The 22,292-nt window shown below is 42.4% G+C and overlaps 1 protein-coding gene across 7 annotated transcripts in view; it reads right to left on the reverse strand.

The window, feature by feature from the left end:
* Positions 1-12,538: 12,538 nt before the first annotated feature.
* The window catches only part of DOCK11 (dedicator of cytokinesis 11), a 132,138-nt gene continuing 122,384 nt past the window's right edge, over positions 12,539-22,292 (reverse strand). For 4 of the 7 annotated variants that reach the window (XM_078854286.1, XM_078854287.1, XM_078854284.1 and 1 more), the window contains one exon: positions 12,541-14,279. In XM_078854286.1, the coding sequence (XP_078710412.1) occupies positions 14,157-14,279 (123 nt within the window). In that variant the 3' untranslated portion in view covers positions 12,541-14,156. Of the gene's footprint in view, positions 14,280-14,383; positions 14,403-22,292 lie in introns of all 7 variants that reach the window. The other 3 variants (XM_078854288.1, XM_078854289.1, XM_078854285.1) reach the window with 3 other exon arrangements.

Genomic DNA, 22,292 nt, shown 5'->3' on the forward strand with positions numbered 1-22,292 from the left:
GCTCACCGGCCCACACCCCCAGGGCTGCCGCCCCCTGGCCCCGTCCCCTCAGCCGCCCCGAGCCCGCCCCACACCCCTCAGCCGCCCCCAGCCCCGTCCCTCACCCCTCAACCGCCCCCAGCCCCGTCAACCGCCCCGAGCCCGCCCACCAGCCCCCGTCCACACCCCCCGGCCCGGCCACCGCCGCCCCGAACCCACCCACCAGCCTGGCCCCACTGCCAGTCGTCTCTGCTCCTGCATATCGGATAGCCCCCTTATGGCCAGGCTCCCACTACAGCCCCCCTTTTAGAAATCCAGCACTAGACGGATCCATCGTACCCTCAGAGACCCTAGAATTTATCTTGTCCACCCACTACTGCAAATTCATTTTATTTTCCACCCCCGCCCCCCCATCTTGCTACCCACCTTGTACTACAAACAGTTTTCCTCATACCGACCCACTACTACAAACTCTTAGGTCATGTCTACACAGGGACACGCAGGAAATGTAACCAGAGTCAACTAAAGATGTGAAGACAATCCACCTAAATTAAAGCATGTTAAACCATATGGCTAATCTCATTCAGGAATAAACTAGTTAATCCTTATGCCCGATGACTTCACACCTGTAGCTGATTCACATTAACTTTCTTGAGAGTTCCTATATTGACAAGGTGTTAAGCAGACTTTCTAAGGGTCCACAGACACCTAGCCTCTGCTTCCGAGTTCAGACCCTATGCTACAGCAGCACAGCTACAGCCTGCAGCTGTCCCACCACAGTGTAGATGCTTTGACCGCAACACAGAAGATTTTTTCCATCAATGTAGTTATTTAGCTTTCAGAAAGATGGTTCCTACGACAGCGGAAGAATTCCACTGACCTAGCCACATCTACACCAGGTGTTAGGTTGGCCTGACTTCACAAGCCCCTTGCAATAAGAGGGCCTGATTCTATTCTTAGCATATGCACAGCCCCTACAGCTACAGTCCCACAGCTGGGCCGCCATAGTGCAGGTGCTTCCTATGTTGATGGCAGGAGTTTGTCTATCAATGTAGGTAACCCATCTCTCCAAGAGGCAGCAGCTAGGTTGACAGAAGAATCCTTCTGTGGACATAGGAATGTCTACCCTGGGGGTTAGTCTCTAAGGTGCTACAAGTACTCCTTTTCTTTTTGCGAATACAGACTGACACGGCTGCTACTCTGAAACCTGTCACCCTAACTGTGATGCTCAGGGCACAACATTTCACAGCCCTGTCATGCAGCTAGGTCAACCTAACTTTTAGGAGTAGCCCAGGCCCCACTTACACCTGTATTGCCTCAGTATAATTCCACTGACTTTGAGAGTTATTCCTGATTTACACCTTGAACACACATGAGATTAGAACTAAAGGAGATTGTAAACTCTGGGGGACAAGAACCATTTTTTTGTGTTGTTTGTGTAGTAACTAGCAATCTAATGTGCTCGATGTTACCACAATACAAATGATAAAAGTCTAGCCCATACAGAACTTTAGGTAATAATTTTAAACTGCTGGTGGACCTAAGAGTGAATTAGCTAAAATTCTCCTTGTTCCTAAACCTGTAAAACTAACATTCTGTAGTCTGACTTACTCAACTTCCCAGCTGAAGAGTTTTGCAAGTATTCATTAGAGTTCACAGCCATTTTGGGAAAAGGGAAGCTGACCCTATTCTTCTAGGGTGTGGATTATGCTGTTTTAATAGTGTATTTTTCCTCTGAGTTTTTTTTTTAATTGTTGTGGGAGAAGAAAAGAAGCAGGTCTAGGGAACCTCCTAACCTCTGTAAAATGGTATCCAAGACAAGCAAAATAGAAACACTGTCGCTTAATTTACACACACTGGAACATGTGTCAGGCTTTCACTGCTAGGTTTCTGACAGGGCACTCAATGCCTGCTAGCACAGAGCTTCTGGAACTACAGCATAAGGGCTTGATCCTGAGCTATATGGCAGCCTCCCAGTCTCCACCCTTACTCAGCACTACACTGTATAGTTTCTCACTTCTGCTTTCCTCCACCCCCCATCCACTCACTCTTTCTCGGAGCAGTAACAGCATCACAGATTACTCCAGTCCTCGACTCTCTGTCCTGCCTCCCAGATCTTTGTTGCATTTATTTTTTCAACCCAGCTCCCAGAATGTTGCATTCCTCTCTGCTCCAACAACATACTATGCTTTCCTACTCTCCCACGTATTTGATGGCAGTCACATCCATTCCCATATTCATTACTCTCTAATCTGAGACTTCAGATTCCTGGGTCTCCTTGGTGTTGACTCCTGTCCGGCCTCTTGTGGTTTCAATTCCTGGAATAAATCCCTGCATTTCCTTTCCCAGCCTCCTCCTCTCTCACCGCTGACAGTCTTCTTGGACACATTTATAAGCTCTGCTGGAGTCAGAGGTGGTTTTGTGGGACTACCATGAAACACTATTCCTGGTAGACTGTTTTTCTTTTATTTTCTAGCTCTTTCCCCCTCCTCCCTCAGTTTTGACTCTAATTTTTCTCTTTTGTTTTCTTTCCTCTTGATTCTCTTCCCAGGCACACAGACTTTAATTCATCCCATGTCACTGTATTGTCCACAGTAGAGTTACCCTAGCAATGAATTTGGCTCCATACATTCTTTATGTTCTCCTTCCCCAAGGGCCAAAAAGCCCAACAGATGTTTCTGTCCAAAGTAAATTGCTATATTTCATTTTATTGTACAGTTATCACTGTATGATTAATTATAAATTCAGCCTGTTCTTGCAGTTTGTAGGATAGAATGTGTATTACATGGGGAAAAAACTATCACCCTACTTTAAAAGAATATTATTAATTTGCAAAGTCAAGCACCCAAAAGTGAGGAAATGTTAAAGTAAGATTGCCTGTGCAGGTTTAATTCAGCTCTGTACACATTTTGATACGTTATTTTCCATAGTACCCTGCCTATAAGTTTGGCAAAGCTATAAGCAACCCAAACCAGACTTTTATAAGGGTAAGTAAGTGTTGAGTAGCCTTAATAGGAGGTACTACCAGCCCTACTTCTAATGTTTCTCCTCATTGTACATGTGTAAATCCCAGCAGGAAGGCCAGGCACATCAAAGGCAGCATAAATCCTGAAGAGAAGAATTCAGGATATACAAATATTTTGATTGGATTAAATACCCTCATGAAAGTAATAGTTTGTGTTTCAGTAAGACAATAAAGATGTTACTGAAGACCAAATTGCACCATTCTTACTCATGCTGAGTACTGCCTTACTGCATGAATAGTCCCACTGAAAACAATTATTTTTTTTTTAATATTCATAGCAAAGTACTACATCAAGGTGAATAAAGGTAACAAAATTGGGCCATGTTGTTTTCCTTAAACAAAACCAAGCCGTTGTTATAGTAGTCAGGCAAGGTAGTAACAAACTTCAACAGGACTTTCTTTTTTTGAAGTGGAAACCTCTTTTCCAAGCTGCTGCTGCACCCTCAGTAGCTCTCCCTCAGACTCCCAACAGCCAGTGCTCCCAATTCTAATCATTACAAGCAACGTCTAAACACCATAGCAGTCCATCAGGCAAATTGAACAATTTTGTATGAGCCAAATCTACAATGTTAAACATTTTACCTATTGATCACCTTTCTAGAGACTTCATAACTCCAGTGGATTTCAAAGATGTAGATTCATAGATTGAATCTCTCACTTAAGCAATGCATTGTGTAGGTTTTCTTTCTGTTGGGGCTTTCAACTTATGAGCCACACTTGCTTGCACTGAATTACTCACTAGGACCTTACGCCTGTGCTTTGTTGAAATTTAGGCCAGTAGACCCAATCACTAGCCTGGGACAAACAAGCACTCCGCCATACACAGTTCAGTTTGTAGCCTATTTCTCAGGGCTCAGTTTATTCCTCACCACACAAACAAACAAAAAGCTATCGTTCCTGAGTGAGATTGTGGGGCCCTTTAGTAGCTCAAGGGTCTGATCTTCACCCCTACCTAATGGGTTCATGGCTACTTTAGCTTACCTTCTCCCAGCCTTCTACTACTACAACCACAAATAAGCATCCTATCAACTCTGTTAGGGAGTTTGGAGCTCTCCTTTGTATCCTTCAGCTGGAAATCAGTCCTAATCACTAGTTTCTGTACAACTGAGTTGGCTGATTCTCAGCACCTGCTTGCTGGGCTTCTCTCCAGAACAGGGCTAGCTGAGAAGTCCCTGCAATTTAAACCCAGTGGCTGGCCCGTGCCAGCTGACTTGGGCTCAGGCTAAGGAGCTGTTTAATTGTGGTGTAGACATTCAGGCCTGGGCTCTAGGACCTTGTGAGGGGAGTTGGGAATGTCTGCACCTCAATTAAGCAGCTCCTTAGCTCAAGTCAGCTGGCATGGGCTAGCTATAGGTGTCTATGCACAGCGTAGTCATGTCCTAAAGCAGTGGTTCTTAAACTTTACTACAGCCTGTACCCCTTTGGTTCTCAAAATATGTTCTTGCACCCCATATCAAAAATCACACAGAATAGATTGTCATTGAATTAAATTGTGCAATTAAGAATACAGGTTAGGGTGTACAATCGTATAAAATGTAAAACTACCAAAAAAGCTAGTCTCTCTGAGTAAATTATATTTTAAAATATACCAGTTTTACAATTTACAATGTAGTCTGGTAGAAAGCCTCTGAATTTCTGTTCTGGTTGCTACAATAAGTGGCATGTAACAATAGAAACCAGACATGGAACGAGTTGCTATTAATTACTAGTTTAGGTCCTGATCCTTTAAGCATGTGTCTTTGCAGGATGGGGGAGGGCTTTGACAGCATCTTTCCTATATACGCTTTTATAACCTGTATATGTATGGTTTCCAGATGAAAAGTCAGTACCATTGAATTCATTTTGCAGTAACGCTTGACAGATATTATTTACTACAAATAGCTGGAGCCTTGTTAATATCCATGACCCTAACCCATATAAACAATTGTAGTCTCCTCTCTGAAGAGGTTGCTTATGTAGGGATCTTGCAAGACTTGGAGATATCTCTGTAGAGCGTTTTATAGTCTCTTTCCCTTCTTTGTTTGTGGGCAGCAGGAGACTAGACAGTGAGAGAAAGAAAGGAGATAAAGGATAATAGTCTCCGTCTCCCTGACCTCCACTGGTTAAACAAAACTTGAGGAGCTTTATACAGAGGGATGGCATCTGGGGAGCTGTGTGATGGACTGTTGAGGCCTGGAGGTTCAGAGGCAATTAATAGAGGGAATACAGGTCTTGGGTGCAGCACTGTCACCTGGAGTCCCGGAAAGTGACCTAGCTGATGAGTGCTCCACAGCAGCTAGAGGGCCCAGAAGAGGCAATGTGCCAGCTGAGTGAGGGGTGAAAGGAAGAGTTACTGTAGAACATAAAGGGGTAAATTAGTTTAAATGTACACATTTTTGTAGGTTATGTAAAGTGCAGGTTTGTTAGCCTTTGTGGGAAGGCCTTGAAAGAATATGGCTTAATTGGACCTGAAAGGTAACTGATAAGACAGATGGAAGTAGCAGCTCTGTCATAAATATAAAGGGAAGGGTAAACCCCTTTGAAATCCCTCCTGGCCAGGGGAAAGCTCCTCTCACCTGTAAAGGGTTAAGAAGCTAAAGGTAACCTCGCTGGCACCTGACCAAAATGACCAATGAGGAGACAAGATACTTTCAAAAGCTGGGAGGAGGGAGAGAAACAAAGGGTCTGTGTCTGTCTATATGCTGGTCTTTACCGGGGATAGACCAGGAATGGAGTCTTAGAACTTTTAGTAAGTAATCTAGCTAGGTATGTGTTAGATTATGATTTCTTTAAATGGCTGAGAAAAGAATTGTGCTGAATAGAATAACTATTTCTGTCTGTGTATCTTTTTTGTAACTTAAGGTTTTGCCTAGAGGGGTTCTCTATGTTTTTGAATCTAATTACCCTGTAAGATATCTACCATCCTGATTTTACAGGGGGGGATTTCTTTATTTCTATTTACTTCTATTTTTATTAAAAGTCTTCTTGTAAGAAAACTGAATGCTTTTTCATTTTTCTCAGATCCAAGGGTTTGGGTCAGTGGTCACCTATGCAAATTGGTGAGGCTTTTTATCCAACATTTCCTAGGAAAGGGGGGGTGCAAGTGTTGGGAGGATTATTCATTGTTCTTAAGATCCAAGGGTCTGGGTCTGTAGTCACCGAGGCAAATTGGTGAGGCTTTTTACCAAACCTTGTCCAGGAAGTGGGGTGCAAGGTTTTGGGAAGTATTTTGGGGGGAAGGACGCGTCCAAACAGCTCTTCCCCAGTAACCAGTATTAGTTTGGTGGTGGTAGCGGCCAGTCCAAGGACAACGGGGGGAATATTTTGTACCTTGGGGAAGTTTTGACCTAAGCTGGTAAAGATAAGCTTAGGAGGTTTTTCATGCAGGTCCCCACATCTGTACCCTAGAGTTCAGAGTGGGGGAGGAACCTTGACAGGCTCCAATTAACAGGGATAGCTAATAGTAAGAAAGAATGGTGCATTTGAACTAGCAATGACCCTAAACTGCCCCCAAACCTGGTTTTTAGCTAAGTTAGCAACAGGCAATAACACCACTAGTGAATTGCTAATACATGTCTGATCAAGTTGGAGCAGACTACTTTAGATCGGAATACCCCTGGGTTTAGCCCAGTTGTAAGCATCTTGATCAAATGGTTATAAATGTTTTGTTACTGTTTGGTGTAGGAAATTGCTTATTATTTAGGCTTTTTAGACATATTTAGAATGATTGTATAAATGTTGTTTGGCTTTAGTAAATTAACTTATGGTTAAATTAGTGTCATGATAATTCCTTGCATAAATAATTCCAGCAATTACTGCCAGCGGAAGCATTGCCAGAAGGTTGCTCCAGTTGCTGAATGCTGTCAATGTCAGGCTTCCTTTCTTAACCCCATGGGAGCTGGATCCATTTTCCCAGCCACACAGCACAGAAAAAGCTGTGTCTAACTTTTATCAGCTGTTACAAGCTTGCAAGTATCCAATAAGAATGGGATTTCATTCTGATCTCAGATACACCAATTGTAAAGCCAGGATAACTACGTATATTTCAGATTTACCCTGAAGTAGCTGAGATCAGCGTCGAGCCCCTTAATTTTAGATACTTGAAGTGGGCAGTCAGGGTAAATATATTCCAAAACAACAGACTTTGGGCTCAGAATCTGTAACTGCAAGATGCAGCAAAAATTGGATCACTACCCTCCTGAATCTTCTCCAGGTGAGGAGGGAGGTCAGTTTGCTGTCATCGTCTCATTTCTAGGGGAACTATACCATATTTACAGTTAATCTAGGTTAGTGCCTGGTTTTACTCAGGAGATGCCCTGGTGAGTGTAGCTCTAGTAACGCTGAATGGAATGCATGTTCCTCTGGAGCTGTTTGAATTAGTATCAACTACCTCAATCTGCATCCCCAAGTAAATGACTTAGTATTAACTCTCCTTCATTTGGAGTAGCTCAACATTTTGGGGGGTTAGCATAGTAATCTGGGGTTGTGGGAAGTATATACAAGTACGCATTTGACCCAATTCTGCTCTGACAAGTTTTACAGTGGTGTAGCTATTCACTTTAAAAAACAATATTCGAGTCCTATATTGGTAGAAACAAGAGCAGAATCAGGCTCAGTAAGTAAAAGATTCACTGAAGTGCAGAGTGTACCACTAGTTTTTCCTGTCCTCTTTCTAGAATCCTTTTAGTGAGCCTTAGTGAAATGTCCTCTATCTGGCTCACCGGAGGTGTGAGTTTGCTCCCAGTTCCTGTGCTGGATTATGGATTCCAACGAGGAGGAACCAGAAACAGGTAATGTTCTTGTTGGAAAGCTAGATTTTAGAATTCTCTGGAGATAGCTTTTGTATGTTACTGGGTGTCACCACCACATTACTTAGCAATTTAGCTGAACAGCAGTCCTATTGAACATATTCATAACTGATCTGGAAAAAGGGGTAAACAGTGAGGTGGCAAAATTTGGAGATGATGCAAAACTACTCAAGATCGTTAAGTCTCAAGCAGACTGTGAAGAGCTACAAAAGGATCTCACAAAACTGGGTGACTGGACAACAAAATGGCAGATGAAATTCAGTGTTGATAAATGCTAAGTAATGCACATTAGAAAGCATAATCCCAACTATACATATAAAATGGTGGGGTCTAAATTAGATGTTACCACTCAAGAGTCATTGTGGATAGTTCTCTAAAAACATCCACTCGATGTGCCATGGCAGTCAAAAAGGCAAACAGAATGTTGGGAATCATTAAGAAAAGGATAGATAATAAGATAAAAAATATCGTATTGCCTCTATATAAATCCAAGTTATGTCCGCATTTTGAATACTGCATGCAGATGTGGTCACCCCATCTCAAAAAAGATATATTGGAATTGGAAAGGTTCAGAAAAGGGCAACAAAAATGATTAAGGGTATGGTACAGCTTCCATATGAGGAGAGATTAATAAAACTGGGATTTTTCAGCTTGGAAAAGAGACAACTAAGGGGGGATATGATAGAGGTCTATAAAATCATGCTTGGTGTGGAGAACATAAATAAGGAAGTGTTATTTACTCTCTTTCTTATAACACAAGAACTAGGTGTCACCAAATGAAATTAATAGGCTGCAGGCTTAAAACAAACAAAAGGAAGTATTTCTTCACACAACGCAAAGTCAACCCATGAAATTCTTTGCCATAGGATGTTGTGAAGGCCAAGACTATAAAAGGGTTCAAAAAAGAACTAGATAAATTTATGGAGGGTAGGTCCATCAATTGCTATTAGCCAAGATGGGCATGGGTGGTTTCCCTAGCCTCTGTTTGCCAGGGGTTGGATCACTTGATGATTACCTGTTAATTCCCTCTGGGGCACCTGGCATTGGCCACTGTTGGAAGACAAGTTCCTGGGCTAGATGCACTTTTAGTCTGACTCAGTATGGCTGTTCTTATGATTGGGTCACAGGAGAAGGCCCAGGAGAGCTGGCTGTATTTTAAAGAATCCTTATTGAGGTTACAGGGACAAACCATCCCGATGTGTCGAAAGAATAGTAAATATGGCAGGCGACGAGCTTGGCTTCACAGTGAAATCCTTGCTGATCTTAAACACAAAAAAGAAGCTTACAAGAAGTGGAAGCTTGGACAAATGACCAGGGAGGAGTATAAAAATATTGCTCAGGCATGCAGGAGTGAAATCAGGAAGGCCAAATCACAAACGGACTTGCAACTAGAAAGGGATGTTAAGAGTAACAAGAAGGGTTTTTATGTTAGCAACAAGGTGGTCAGTGAAAGTGTTGGCCCCTTACTGAATGGAGGAGGCAACCTAGTGACAGAGGATGTGGAAGAAGCTAATGTACTCAATGCTTTTTTTGCCTCTGTCTTCACGAACAAGGTCAGCTCCCAGACTATGGTGCTGGGCAGCACAATATGGGGAGGAGGTGACCAGCCCTCTGTGGAGAAAGAAGTGATTCAGGACTATTTAGAAAAGCTGGATGAGCACAAGTCCATGGGACCGGATGCACTGCATCCGAGGATGCTAAAGGAGTGGGGGATGTGATTGCAGAGCCATTGGCCATTATCTTTGAAAACTCATGGCGATTGGAGGAGGTCCTGGATGACTGGAAAAAGGCTAAGGGCGTGCCCATCTTTTAAAAAGGGAAGGAGCAGGATCCTGGGAACTACATGCCAGTCAGCCTCACCTCAGTTCCTGGAAAAATCATGGAGCAGGTCCCCAAGGAATCAATTTTGAAATACTTAGAGGAGAGGAAACTGATCAGGAACAGTCAGCCTGGATTCACCAAGGGCAAGTCATGCCTGACTAATTGCCTTCTATAATGAGATAACTGGCTCTGTGGATGAGGGGAAAGCAGTGGATGTGTTGTTCCTTGACTTTAGACAATGGCTCCATGTCTAGTTGGCAGCTGGTATCAAGTGGAGTGCCCCAAGGGTTGGTCCTGGGGCCGGTTTTGTTCAATATCTTAAATAATGATCTGGAGGATGGCGTGGATTGCACCCTCAGCAAGTTTGCAGATGACACTAAACTGGGAGGAGAGGTAGCTACACTGGAGGGTAGGGATAGGATACAGAGGTCCCTAGACAAATTGGAGGATCGGGCCGAAAGAAATCTGATGAGGTTCAACAGGGCCAAGTGCAGAGTCCTGCACTTAGGACAGAAGAATCCCATGCACCGCTACAGACTAGGGACTGAATGGCTAGGCAGTAATTTTGCAGAAAAGGACCTAGGGGTTACAGTGGACGAGAAGCTGGATATGAGTCGTCAGTGTGCCATTGTTGCCAAAAAGGTCAATGGCATTTTGGGAAGTATAAGTAGGGGCATTGCCAGCAGATCGAGGGACATGATCTTTCCCCTCTATTCGACATTGGTGAGGCCTCATCTGGAGTACTGTGACCAGTTTTGGGCCCCACACTACAAGAAGGATGTGGAAAAATTGGAAAGAGTCCAGCGGAGGGCAACAAAAATTATTAGGGGACTGGAACACAGTTATGAGGAGAGGCTGGGGGAACTGGGACTGTTCAGTCTGCGGAAGAGAAGAATGATGGGGGATTTGATAGCTGCTTTCAACTATGTGAAAGGGGGTTCCAAAGAGGATGGCTCTAAACTGTTCTCAGTGGTAGCGGATGACAGAACAAGGAGTAATGGTCTCAAGTTTCAGTGGGGGAGGTTTAGGTTGGATATTAGGAAAAACTTTTTCACTAGGAGAGTGGTGAAACAGTGGAATGCGTTACCTAGGGAGGTGGTGGAATCTCCTTCCTTAGAAGTTTTTAAGGTCAGGCTTGACAAAGCCCTGGCTGGGAATGATTTAGCTGGGGTTGGTCCTACTTTGAGCAGGGGGTTGGACTAGATGACCTCCTGAGGTCCCTTCCAACCCTGATATACTATGATTCTGTGATAGTTATACTCTCAAAGAAAAGTGCTGATAGATACCTTTTCTACATCTCTTTTCCTTATTTTTCTCGTTCACAACACAAAACATCAAAATGGCTCCTGATATTGTGAGAAGCTGAGTGCCCTCAATGCCCATTGACAGCATTCCATGCCCTGCTCATTCTGACCCTAAGTGCATGTTGTGTCTGCAAAATATGGAGGTGGGCACAAAATATTTAGTTTGCCTGCAAACAGTTGAGTGTTTGCATATTACCTGTTTGTTCCTGAACATGTGTATGTTGGTGCCATAATATATATTGTTGAAAACTCTCTCCAGAATGTCAGCTGGGAACACTAGGGAGTATAAAGCGACCAGGAACAATCACATTGTCATCACCAGGAACAGCATCAGCAATAACTATTAGTGTGGCTATGGCATTTGAGATAGCATCAGTGCCTATAGCTTGGAAACTTTTTTGCTACATTGCTTTCTGTCCCTGTGTACCAGAACATGTTTTCAGTACTGCTGGTTGCTATTAATGGACAGATAAGGCCATTTATTGCAGTCACTGATAAACATATTTATCTTTTCAAAGCATAATTTGGAATACGCCCACTATCTGTCCTTAAACATTCCTCAAAGAAAGCTGATGACCAAGATAGTAATGACTATAACTAAATGTACTAATCTCTCTTCCTCTTTCTGTGAAACTAAATTTGGATCCTGGCTGGAACACAAGCACGTACAAGCAGAAACATGATCTGTTTGCGAAACAGGAGTATCTATATTTTGCTTACTACTAAAAGTAATGGAACTCTCAATCTCCTTCCCAGGACACTCTATTAATTTTTGCCATTTTCCACTGTCATCATTCCAGGCTACCTGCCGTGTCCCATGCAGGCAGACATAGGGTTGCAGATGAGCCCTTAGTTGATTTTCCCCTCGCCCAGGGTATCAACAAGGCCAAACAGACCATCAGGTGCTAAAGAGAACCTCCTTGTGGAGGATCTCATTTGTTAACAGAAAATGCAACAGAGGACATGAACAAAACTTTCACTTCAACATCTCAGCCGGGAGACTAGGTCATTCCTGCTCTAGCCATCCCACACCCGAGCCCAGTGCTCTCTCTACCCAGGTACTTCCTTCTGGGGGGTCTCTTGGTTCCAGTCTCTGCACCTGGTGTTAGGCCTCTTACCTCACTGAAGTAAGATCCTTCTCTGAAGTCAGAGGTCCATCCACAGCGACTCTTTTCCAGGGACAGCAGGTGATCCTTTCCAGGCCAGGCTTCTGGTCACTGCCAAGGAGACTCCTGGCTGAGAGCAGCTCCCCTTGGATGCTGGCTGATTGCAGTCCTCCATATAGGAGGCTCCCCTCTCTAGGAGCACCTCTTATAGATTCAACATTTTGGTGGGTTCCCCAGAGAGCTCACCCTCTAGGTTCAGTTTCTCCTCCCCACAGGAGCTTCCTGTCGCCCCTTGGAGTATTCCCTTCTAACTGAATTTAGGTAACCTTTATTTACTAATCAGCCACCTGGGCCAGTTATGGGAAGGCTAGGTCATAGCTCCCCATAAAGGACAGCTACCATACATAGCATGTGGACTATTTGCTAGTTTTATTATAGACCACTTTTATTATAGAGATTAGAGGTTTAGCATTTCATAGGGTTGAATGCGCTCAGACACCTTTCCCATGTCAAAACCTAGCTAGAGTCTCTTGTATATATTTGTATACATTTTGTTATGCACCTGCTTTTATTAATGTCAAAATTAAAAGCTCTACAGACACTAGGATGCATGGAATTGTATTAACAGTAGGAGTGATTTGAAAATAAAGACATTACATTTGTTGTTGGACGAAAGATAATGCATGAAGGAATTATTGAGTAGTTTGAGGATCCATTTTCCTCTTCCCACATATGAATAAGTCCCATTGATATGAAAGAGACACAGATGCTGTATGAGGGCATGTGAAATTCACTAAAGACTAAATCCCTTTGTACTTAAATGTCCCTCAACCATCTGCCAGAAAAAGCAACATTTATCTGAAAAGTTGTTTTGAGAGATACAACTCTAGGAGATCCATCCTGCATAGGGGAATGAACACTGAGGTTTGTCACAAGATGTAAAAAGTCTAGTTAATAAAAGTTATTTCAGTCTGAGAAATTTCCAGTGAAAAACCCTTCTTTCTTTAAAATAGACCTTGCACGACATTAGAATTTTCTGAAAGCTGCTAAAGCACTTTAGACTCCCAGACCCACTTTAAATTCTCTAATTATTTATCTTATACATAAAATGTAATAACTGCATCACACAGGATCTCTCAAGGTTTATTCAGCTTCTATCCCATGAATGATAAAGAGGAAGAGTTAGATAAACAAAGGCTTGTATTATCAGAGATCTTGCTTAGTCATAATGATGGTTCCTCAAGCAGACAGTGTACGAGAGGCAAAAAGCCAGCTGAGGTAAGTCTCCCAGAGGCTCAACAAGGATTCCCGATTCACCTGACAGACCATCTATTTGTGGACTATGTGGTGTCTGCATTAGGTGTTAAATGTGATATATGCAGGATTCAAACTAAGTAAGTATAGCTATTGTATAGTAATGCCTCTTGGTGCATAAGTAGCATATACAGCCTAAATCACTTTCTAGCAAGACAGGCTCTCTCAGGAGCAGGGATGCTTCTAGGGATGGGCGAGCAGGGCTGTTGCCCTAGGTACCAGCTTCTAGGAAGTGCTGTACCACCGTACCATTCAGCTTTTAAAAAATATATTGGAGGCTTGACTGCTGCGGGATGGGGCAGTGAAAACGTTTTGCACCATGACTGGCACCACTGCTCCTGCTCACAAGTGCTCTGAGGGCAGGTTGACTTCCACACCAACCTGCATACCCCATGCCCACAAGAGACTGGGAATATAGCAGCAAATATTGCAGAGGGGTAATTTCTATATGCTGTACTCCACTTTCTACTTACAAAGCAGTTTTACACTTTATTATATTCCATATTACAACTTTACAGACTACCATTACAATTTCAACTCATAATTAAGCAATTCAGTACATACTTTGATAAATGCCTTTCAGTGTACTGTATACATTTAACTAAAAAAAGTACAAAACAAGCACAGTGGTGCAATTGTCTGGGCACTTTCAATGTTGCTCAGCAAAATAAGCGAGAACACTGTTTGAAAGCATGTTAATTGAGGGGGGGGGGAATACTGAATGTATACTAGTCACTCATTTGAATTTTAACAAACTTTGCACAGCTCCAAGTATTCCTGAGAAATATCTGTAAAGTGTCACTTCTACTTCTAAATCTCTTTATATTTCGGCAGTAGATCTAAGCGAGCCATAACCTCCGTCACCAGATGTTCCGCTGATTGCGCAAAAAACATGTAAGGAGTCATGCATCCAGGGAGAATGCATAGTATCTTCTTGGTACATCTAAAACAAAACCAAGGTAGTAATTAAGTCAAGTTTCAACTCATTATTCACTCATGATATCATTATTTTAAAAGATACACAAAGCAAAAGTGGCATAGTATTACCCCAATTTTGTCTTCAAAGCTGGGTTGCAAAGGCAGCATAACAAAGAAATGAGAAAGAATGGTTATTCAGTAACTACAGCATGATGCATATATATTATTAGGTAGATTTCAGGAGAAGAGACTGTTGAGCTTAAAGACAGGCAAGAGTCTAAGAATTCCTTACTGCTATACCTGTATATTTTAACAATAGTTCAGAACAAATGTTATTTTAGCGGCAATCAGGAATTTATTACCAAAGAACAGAAAGCTGCTTGTGAAAGATGTTGTTCAACCAAAATCAGTATTGTATAGTATGATTTGATGACCTATACACATGACCTAGAAAACCAAACTTCATTATACTGCAGCATTTAAAAATGTACAAAATGAAACGGACACACAGCTCCAGAAACTGATATTTCTCAGTCTGATTTCAGTAGTTTTGCAGACTTCTCTAGTTTAGAAAATAAACCTAAATTCTGTGATGCAACTGTCAGGATGAGTGGTAAATACAAATACAGATAGGAACCCACTTGCTTGTACAACCTGGTGGTAGAAAGATTCTAGGTGCTCAGATCCCATTGAAATAGGTGGGAGTTCTGAGCCTTCCCTGCAGAAGCAAATTGACCCTTTGATGACAATGGATGTCAGTGCAGAGTGGTGAATATAGCATAGTTGCAGGCATAGACATGATGAAACTGGTTTTGGTACTCTCTTAGAGAGCACGGCTGTAGAGCTGGGTTAATAATGGATTTTTCAGTTTACTGGCAATTTTGAAAAAAGTCAAAAAATTGTTTTGGGTTAGATTAAAAATGAGAATTTTTGGAGAATTCAAAAGTAAAAATTTGTTTAGAGTTGAATAAAATGTTTGGTGTGACTCTGCATGAAATGTTTTGTTTAGATTGTGAGCAATGAAAAGTGTGTTTCAAACCAAAAATATAAAACCTCCCCCCTGCCAAATTTGGCAAAATCAACACCAATTCATAAATGTTTGCGTCACCAATCTTGCATTTATTGCCAAAAAAAGTCAGGGCACAGTGGGAACTACAACATAGTACCTATCTGCTGTACCTTGATTTCAAAGAGTTCCTACTGGGGTAGGTAACTGGGGGGTTAGTGTACATTCTGTGGGGGCACTGGTAAGCCAAAGGATTTCCACTGATGGAACCGAGCTCAGAATCTGGCCCATTTTGGGCCATCCAGCACTGTGCTTCTCTCTGTGGCTCCCTGTGTCCTCTAATTGCAGTTCTCCATCTACTTTTGCTTCTACCCTTCTCTTCCCCTATCTCTCTCTCTTTTGCAGCTTCCCTTCCCTTCCCTATCGTAAATGACCTGAAAGTGGGCCTCAGGGGGGCATCTATTGGGTTGCCCTTCTCCCTTCCATGTCAAAATAGGGGACAATATTTGTTTGTTGACTGATTTTTAAAAAAAGTATAGCAACCAATTTTTTTTTTAAATTGGGCCTCAAAACTAACCCAATTTCCTCCTCTGTGTTTAACTGAGGAACTCTGCAGAAGAGTTTCATTATGGTAAAACTGGTAGACGTTTTGTTGCTATTAAATGCACAAAAGATTGAAAGCCAACCATTATCTACATGTAATAAGTAAGATGAACATGAAGATCAGTTTTGTATATAAGAAATCTTGGGTTATTCATTCTATACAATGCAAAATGTAGAATCTTCATTAATGAAAACTAATATTCTTAGCTAGCACTTAACCTGAAAACAGCAGATAATACATTAATATGTTGCCCCATTAATCGAAGAGAACAAGATGGTGCATTTTTAAATGTGTTCAGATAATAGGGAGTATATTAACAATGCATCTCTGTTCTAAGAGCCCCCTACCTGCTGTGATGCCAAGGTGTGGTACTGGCTGATTTGTTTTCAATTTGAATATTGCAGAATTAAAAAACCCTCATTCTGGCAGCTGCATGTAAATTAAATAGCTTGGTCATGTTTACTTGAAAAAAGACTGGAGTAAGCAGGTGCAACTCTGTGAAAGTTTCTGGGCAAAGTTCAGCAGTGAAATAAACAGGTTATAATATGTGGAGAATGCACAGCAGGGGGCAGGTAGCAGAAAAAGCAACTAACTAGAAGATGTAAGGTAAAGCAGACACTCCCCACCCCTTAGTACTTTCCTCCTCCCCAACACTCCCAGGGCCAAATTCAGACCCAGCACAAGAAAGGGAAACTCCCACTTACCTGAACCAACATCCAGTTATGTCAAGGTTCTAGTTGGCTTCCACAGACACTAAACTATTGTAAATTGCACTCGGTTTGCAAATGCCAAATTGATGCAAGTTATACTTTGCCACTTACATACATTTTCCTATCAATTTACACAACTGTTTGTGTCACCACTGAATTTGATGAAATATTTTTCAAGAGACCTGATGATGTATATGAATTTAAAGTGGTACAGTTATAACAGAAATGAAGAGAACTGTTTAATCAAACAAAAATTATATATTGTGTGCAGACCCTCCTCCCAGGCTATTTTAATGTAAAATAATTTTGATTTCACATGTTCAGTTAAAATTATACTGTATATAGTACTCTAACCTGTAGGAGATGAAATTATTGTGCATAACATGACTAGGAAATTCTGAGAACATCTTGTTCAATCAGAAGTTACAAACACAACTATTCATTTTAGACACCTGGTACTGTAGCTTTGTTATATTAACTTTCTTTTATAAATTAAAGATATGATCCCAGAGGTAGAGAGATCACTTCAAAGAGCCAACTGGCCTTTGATTTCATACCATGTTAATGGATGGGTACAAGTTATTCTTCTGCATCTGTTAACACTATGCTATTATTGATCATAGATTACATCTGTACAACACCTTTCACCCAGAAGATTCCCAAAGTGTGATTACAGTGCATGTATATCTAATGGTATAACACCCACATACCCACTTCATTTCCTCCTGGGTTTTACATGCTGTTTAACACATACACTGCTGTTTAGGCCAAGAAGCAGAAAACATTAGAAAGAGAGGGAAGGAATTTATATAGGCAAGATGTAACTAATCAAGTTTGCAGCAAGCCAAGACTTATTACTGTACTCTTGCAAAAACTGCCAGCCTATACATGGCTAGGATCCTAGTTATTTGCATCTGCGAAGGCTGCACCCTAAAGCACAGTATACTGCAACCCAGTTTGTGTAGTTAATCTCCAGTAATTCACTACATCAGGCCATTCTGTCACCAGCTCTTCCACAATTAGAATAATAGAATAGACTCACAGGACTGGAAGGGACCTCAAGAGGTCATCTAGTTCGGTCCCCTGCACTCATGGCAGGGCTAAGTATTATCTATTCTAGAATGTGTGATCAGCAGCTCTGACATGAGTTTTTTAAAGCATGAGTTCTGTGTCCACCAGCCCCCTATGGTTTGCATTTGTTTGTTTTAAGCTTTCTGTAAGAAAAAGGTAACAGCTAGAAGTGACACAGATCTTTAGATGGTTGCCCAGTCACAATATTTAGCACTTCTGTACTGTAGCTCTTCAAAATCACTGTACAAACATTAAACAAACTTAATCTAAAGGCTTTCAGCTTTTGAATGACTAGGAGTTGACAAAACAGACCCATTCCCTGTTGTGTTCTCTGCCCCCCTGAACAAAAAGACTTCATTGAAAATCAGCACTTTAGAAGAACCATTAAGGATCTTTCAAAAGAACAGTCCAACCAAAGCTGCTGTAGTGAGACCCTTGTTACATTAGGTCTGGTGTTTAAGGCTGGTTTAGAATGAAGGGAGAGTGTCCTGTTTCATGTGCATGTGTAAATCAAGCAAACCTTATTTTTTTTCCTTAAGTACTCAGAGTTTAGGGGATGAAAGTGAATGAGATTCTGCTTATACCACGTGTGAAAAAGCAGAGGAACCAAAATCTATTCTTGTGCAAAAATCTGTTCTCCCTGAAGTCAATAACTGTCAGCAGGACTTGGCCTGTGTTCTCATTCCCATCTCGAATCTCACACATCCCATGCTTACCCAACATTTTCCAGTCGGGAAAGAAGTTCGTTTGAGTTGGGGCAGAAAAATAAGGACTAACTTCAGGTTTATTTAGCTTTAAGTTTTTGGAATTAAACTCAAAAGAAATCAAATGTGAGGTACTTTTATGATGGATTGAATGGCTAGAGAACCAGCAAATGGACAGAACCTGCCTTTAGCCTATTCAGCCAGTCTTTCTATCATAGCCTGCTAAGAAGTGGATTTAAAATCCTTGAGGGAGCGGGGAGGGAGAAACCTACAACATTGTGTGTTGAGCTTCCTCCAGTGCTTTTGCAACCCCTTAAAAGTACAAAGATGCGTTGGCCTGTGGAACTAGGCTGAGCATAAGGGAAGAACTTGGTGGCCTGTGCATCCCAGTACAGAAAAATACACCAAAGAAAAACATTGGATGTCTTTGATTTTTAGTACAGTTCACTACAGTATTGAACACAGCACATCATACACCTGACGCCCCTCCATGGAAGGGTCTGTAAAAGTTCAAGGACTGGAATCCAGAATGGGATGTCTTGTTTTGTTTTTCCTACAAATGTGTGGGAATTCGTTCCTTATACATGGGAGGGGCAATCGTCCTGGCTGGAGTTAGAGTGTGTGCAGATTCTGTGCAAGCTTCCCACCTACCACTCTGGTACTGCCCCTTCCCCCCATCCCCCCACAGGTGCTCACCAGTTGTCCAGAAACGGGACCCAGCACACATAGAAGATGACAGTGATGGGCGCTAGGACTCAGGAGGCAGCATCAGCCCAGGAGAGGGACAGAGGGAGCCTCCTCCCTCCCTGACAGCTAAGCAGAGCTCTGGAGAAATCGGGGGTGGGGGGCATAGTGGGGGGACAATGCCTGCTCAAACTACACCCATGGTTGGTACAGGTTTCCGTGGTAACTGGATTTTTAGTGTCCGGTCACCAGTGTTAACTGGATCCCTTGCAGTGTGGCTGAGCTCCTTCCAAGCCACAGAGGGCTGCTTTGCCTTTCTTTTGCAAGCTCACTCCCCCACACCCAGCCCCGGCTGTGCCCCCTGCCTGACCAGTAAGGCTTAAAGATAGGAGGGCCTCAGGCTATAGCCTTATCAGCCTACTGGTTAATGTGGCTCTGCCCACCCGCCGCTTCCAGCTTGAAGTCCTCTGGTTGGTGGGAATTTTGGTAATACAGTGTCATCAGAAATGGGTCGAGTTGGGTATCAGTCCCCTTTCTGCCACCAAAACAATGGTACCAAACATGCCAAAACTCGACTAATTATGGAGCTGTATATTTGACAAAATGATTTTAAAAAAATCAATGTTTTTGTAATTATACTTTACCACAGGTATTGGAAACATGCAGCCCTCACAAAGTTATACTGTGGCCCTTGACTGACAGTACTGGGTTATCAGTTAATGCTCAGAACAGGACACCTGAATCATTTTTTTAATGTTACAGATTACTGTAAATGGAAGGAATGCATCAAGCTGATTTGCCATCATTGGCAAACAAGAAGCAGTTCAGTGGTATTATCAGCTTTGCTTATTTTGCCAAAAGAGGTGTAATGAAGCATTGATTAAGACGTCAGAATCCATCTTCAAATAGCATGCATATAGTTATACAACAATGCATATAACATACATTACATACAATCCCAAAGTAATTTATTAGAAAATCCTTGTTTTTAAACTTTGTTCTTGATCATTTTTAGGTATCAATGGGAAGACAAAGAGTACCAACTAGTAGCCGAATCTTTGGAGGATACCACCACTGAAGATCTGGTAACCACATAACGTTTGTGGCACCTTACATGCTATAAGAAATGCACACAAACTGAATATGGAAAGGTTGGAGAGAAAGTACATCAAGCAACAGGAAAACGGATGGGACATGTGCCAGCTGTGGGCAAGACTTGCCTTATACTAAGTCCCAAGGTCTGTGTTTAGAGAAGAACACCTGCTTCTTCTGTGGTTAGCCCAAAGGCATTCATTATGCACAGTTTCCACATGTGAGACATGGCATTATGAGGCTGCTGCCATGCGTGTTCAGTGAAGTTTCTGTGTTGCTCTCACGAAGAGGCTGACGCTAGAATTATCTGGCGTGCCATCACTGCCACAAAGAGAGGTGCATCTGAACTCCAAATTTTTGCACAAGACTCAGATGTTCTAGCGTTCTCTGTGCAATTGTGACAGAATGCACCCCATACTCGCGCCCTCCTGTAATACTCTCGGTACAAAGTATGCCTTGAGAGGTACCATCTGAAAACTCATAACTTGCTGATCAGTAATATCATGGTAAAATGCAAGTAGCAACATTGTGTGTAAAGTTATGAACATAAGCTGACATCATGACTGAAGTGTGTTTCCCAGATAAGTCTGAGGAGGGGCTAAGCCAGTTTCTCTAAAACAAAGGGCAAGCTGATGGCCCAGCCAGATGTCAATAAAGCTGATGGGACATAACTTATCGAGTGGACGTTATTTGGCAAGAAAAGGGGACATGGACAAAGAGATCTGCATCTTAGCAAAAAAACAGCTGGAGGTGTCCTTCCTCCATCAGACCTCCATCTCCTGGTTCTCAGCTGGAAATGTTTTCCAAGGGGGAGAATTGAAATTATAAAAAGGAGGAGCAAACACCCCAAGAGACCTGTTCCTCTCTCTTCCCCTGTCTATTTCACAATTTTGCACCTGAGAAGGTGAAAGAAACAGCCACTGGACTCTGGGGAAGGGGCCCTGAATGGAAGAGTTTGGTCAGTAACACTCTTGGAAGCATGTGGTGAAAAATTTTGCTTTGAATCTAATATAATTTGTTAAGATAGGCATTAGAAAGTGTTATCTTTATTTTTCTAGTAATCATTTTGACTTTTATGCCTCATTCCTTGTACTCACTTAAAATCTCTCTCTTTATAGTTAAACTTGTTTTACCTAATCCAGTGTGTTTATCTTAAAGTGTCTGGGTAACTATTTAAGATAACAAGCTAGTGTATATTATTCCCTTAAAGGAATAATGTATTTGAACTGTCCAGGAGAGGGCTGAGCGGCACAGGACATATATTTTAGGGGGGAAATCTGCGATTGGGAATATGTTGGGGGTCACCTGCAGAAGTAACCCAAGTGTGGCTGGAAGTTTGCAGTTATGCACAGACATACAGGGCGTGGGTGGCATGCTGGAAGGCTGTTTGTGAGCAGCCCAGGAGGGAGCTACAGCACCAAGACACTGTAAGGCACCTAAGGTTACAGGACAATGGTGAGACAGCCCTTCACTGATCTGGACTGCACCGTGGTATGTCACAGAGATGCTACCCAAGACTTTCAGAAGATTCTGGTTTTGTGCCTGCTGCTGAGGAGCAGAATCGCAGTGTATCCCTCAGAGACCTGTTCCTACCACTCGGACCATTAAAAGCTGCCACTCTGCCAGGTCTCCACGTCCTTTCAGAATGTGACACTACTGGAGGTTGGCTGGGAAGACCAAATTATGTTACTGGAAGGCTTTTGTTTCAGCCTCCAAAGACTCTCTCCTGGCTCTGGAGGTGCTTGGAACAGCTGAGACAATCACTGATGAGGTCATAAGTACGCTGGAGGTGTTTACACGAGTTTGCCGTTTGAAGACCAACATTACGACACTTGCCTAGTTACATTGGTAGACATTTTCCAAGAGGAAGGCAGACGGAGCAAAACTGCCACCTAGAAGGGGTGCCATCTAGAGGTAAATTGTCAAGCAATGGAATGGCTCTGGGATGATCAAACATATCCAAAACTACCATCCCCTATCAGGCATGAAGGGGTATTGGAGGATGGACTGATCACATTAGTCATGTTTGAAATACCATGCGCTCCCCAATCAATCCTTCAACTAATCAAATGTTTGTGCACAAAGACCAGGTGCTCACCACCATGCAAATGTTTAGCCAGCAGCCTTCCTTGTACAGAGAAGTACAAGTGTGATATGGACGAGGATC

Source organism: Lepidochelys kempii, chromosome 9, assembly GCF_965140285.1.
Source record: "Lepidochelys kempii isolate rLepKem1 chromosome 9, rLepKem1.hap1, whole genome shotgun sequence".
NCBI lineage: Eukaryota > Metazoa > Chordata > Testudines > Cheloniidae > Lepidochelys > Lepidochelys kempii.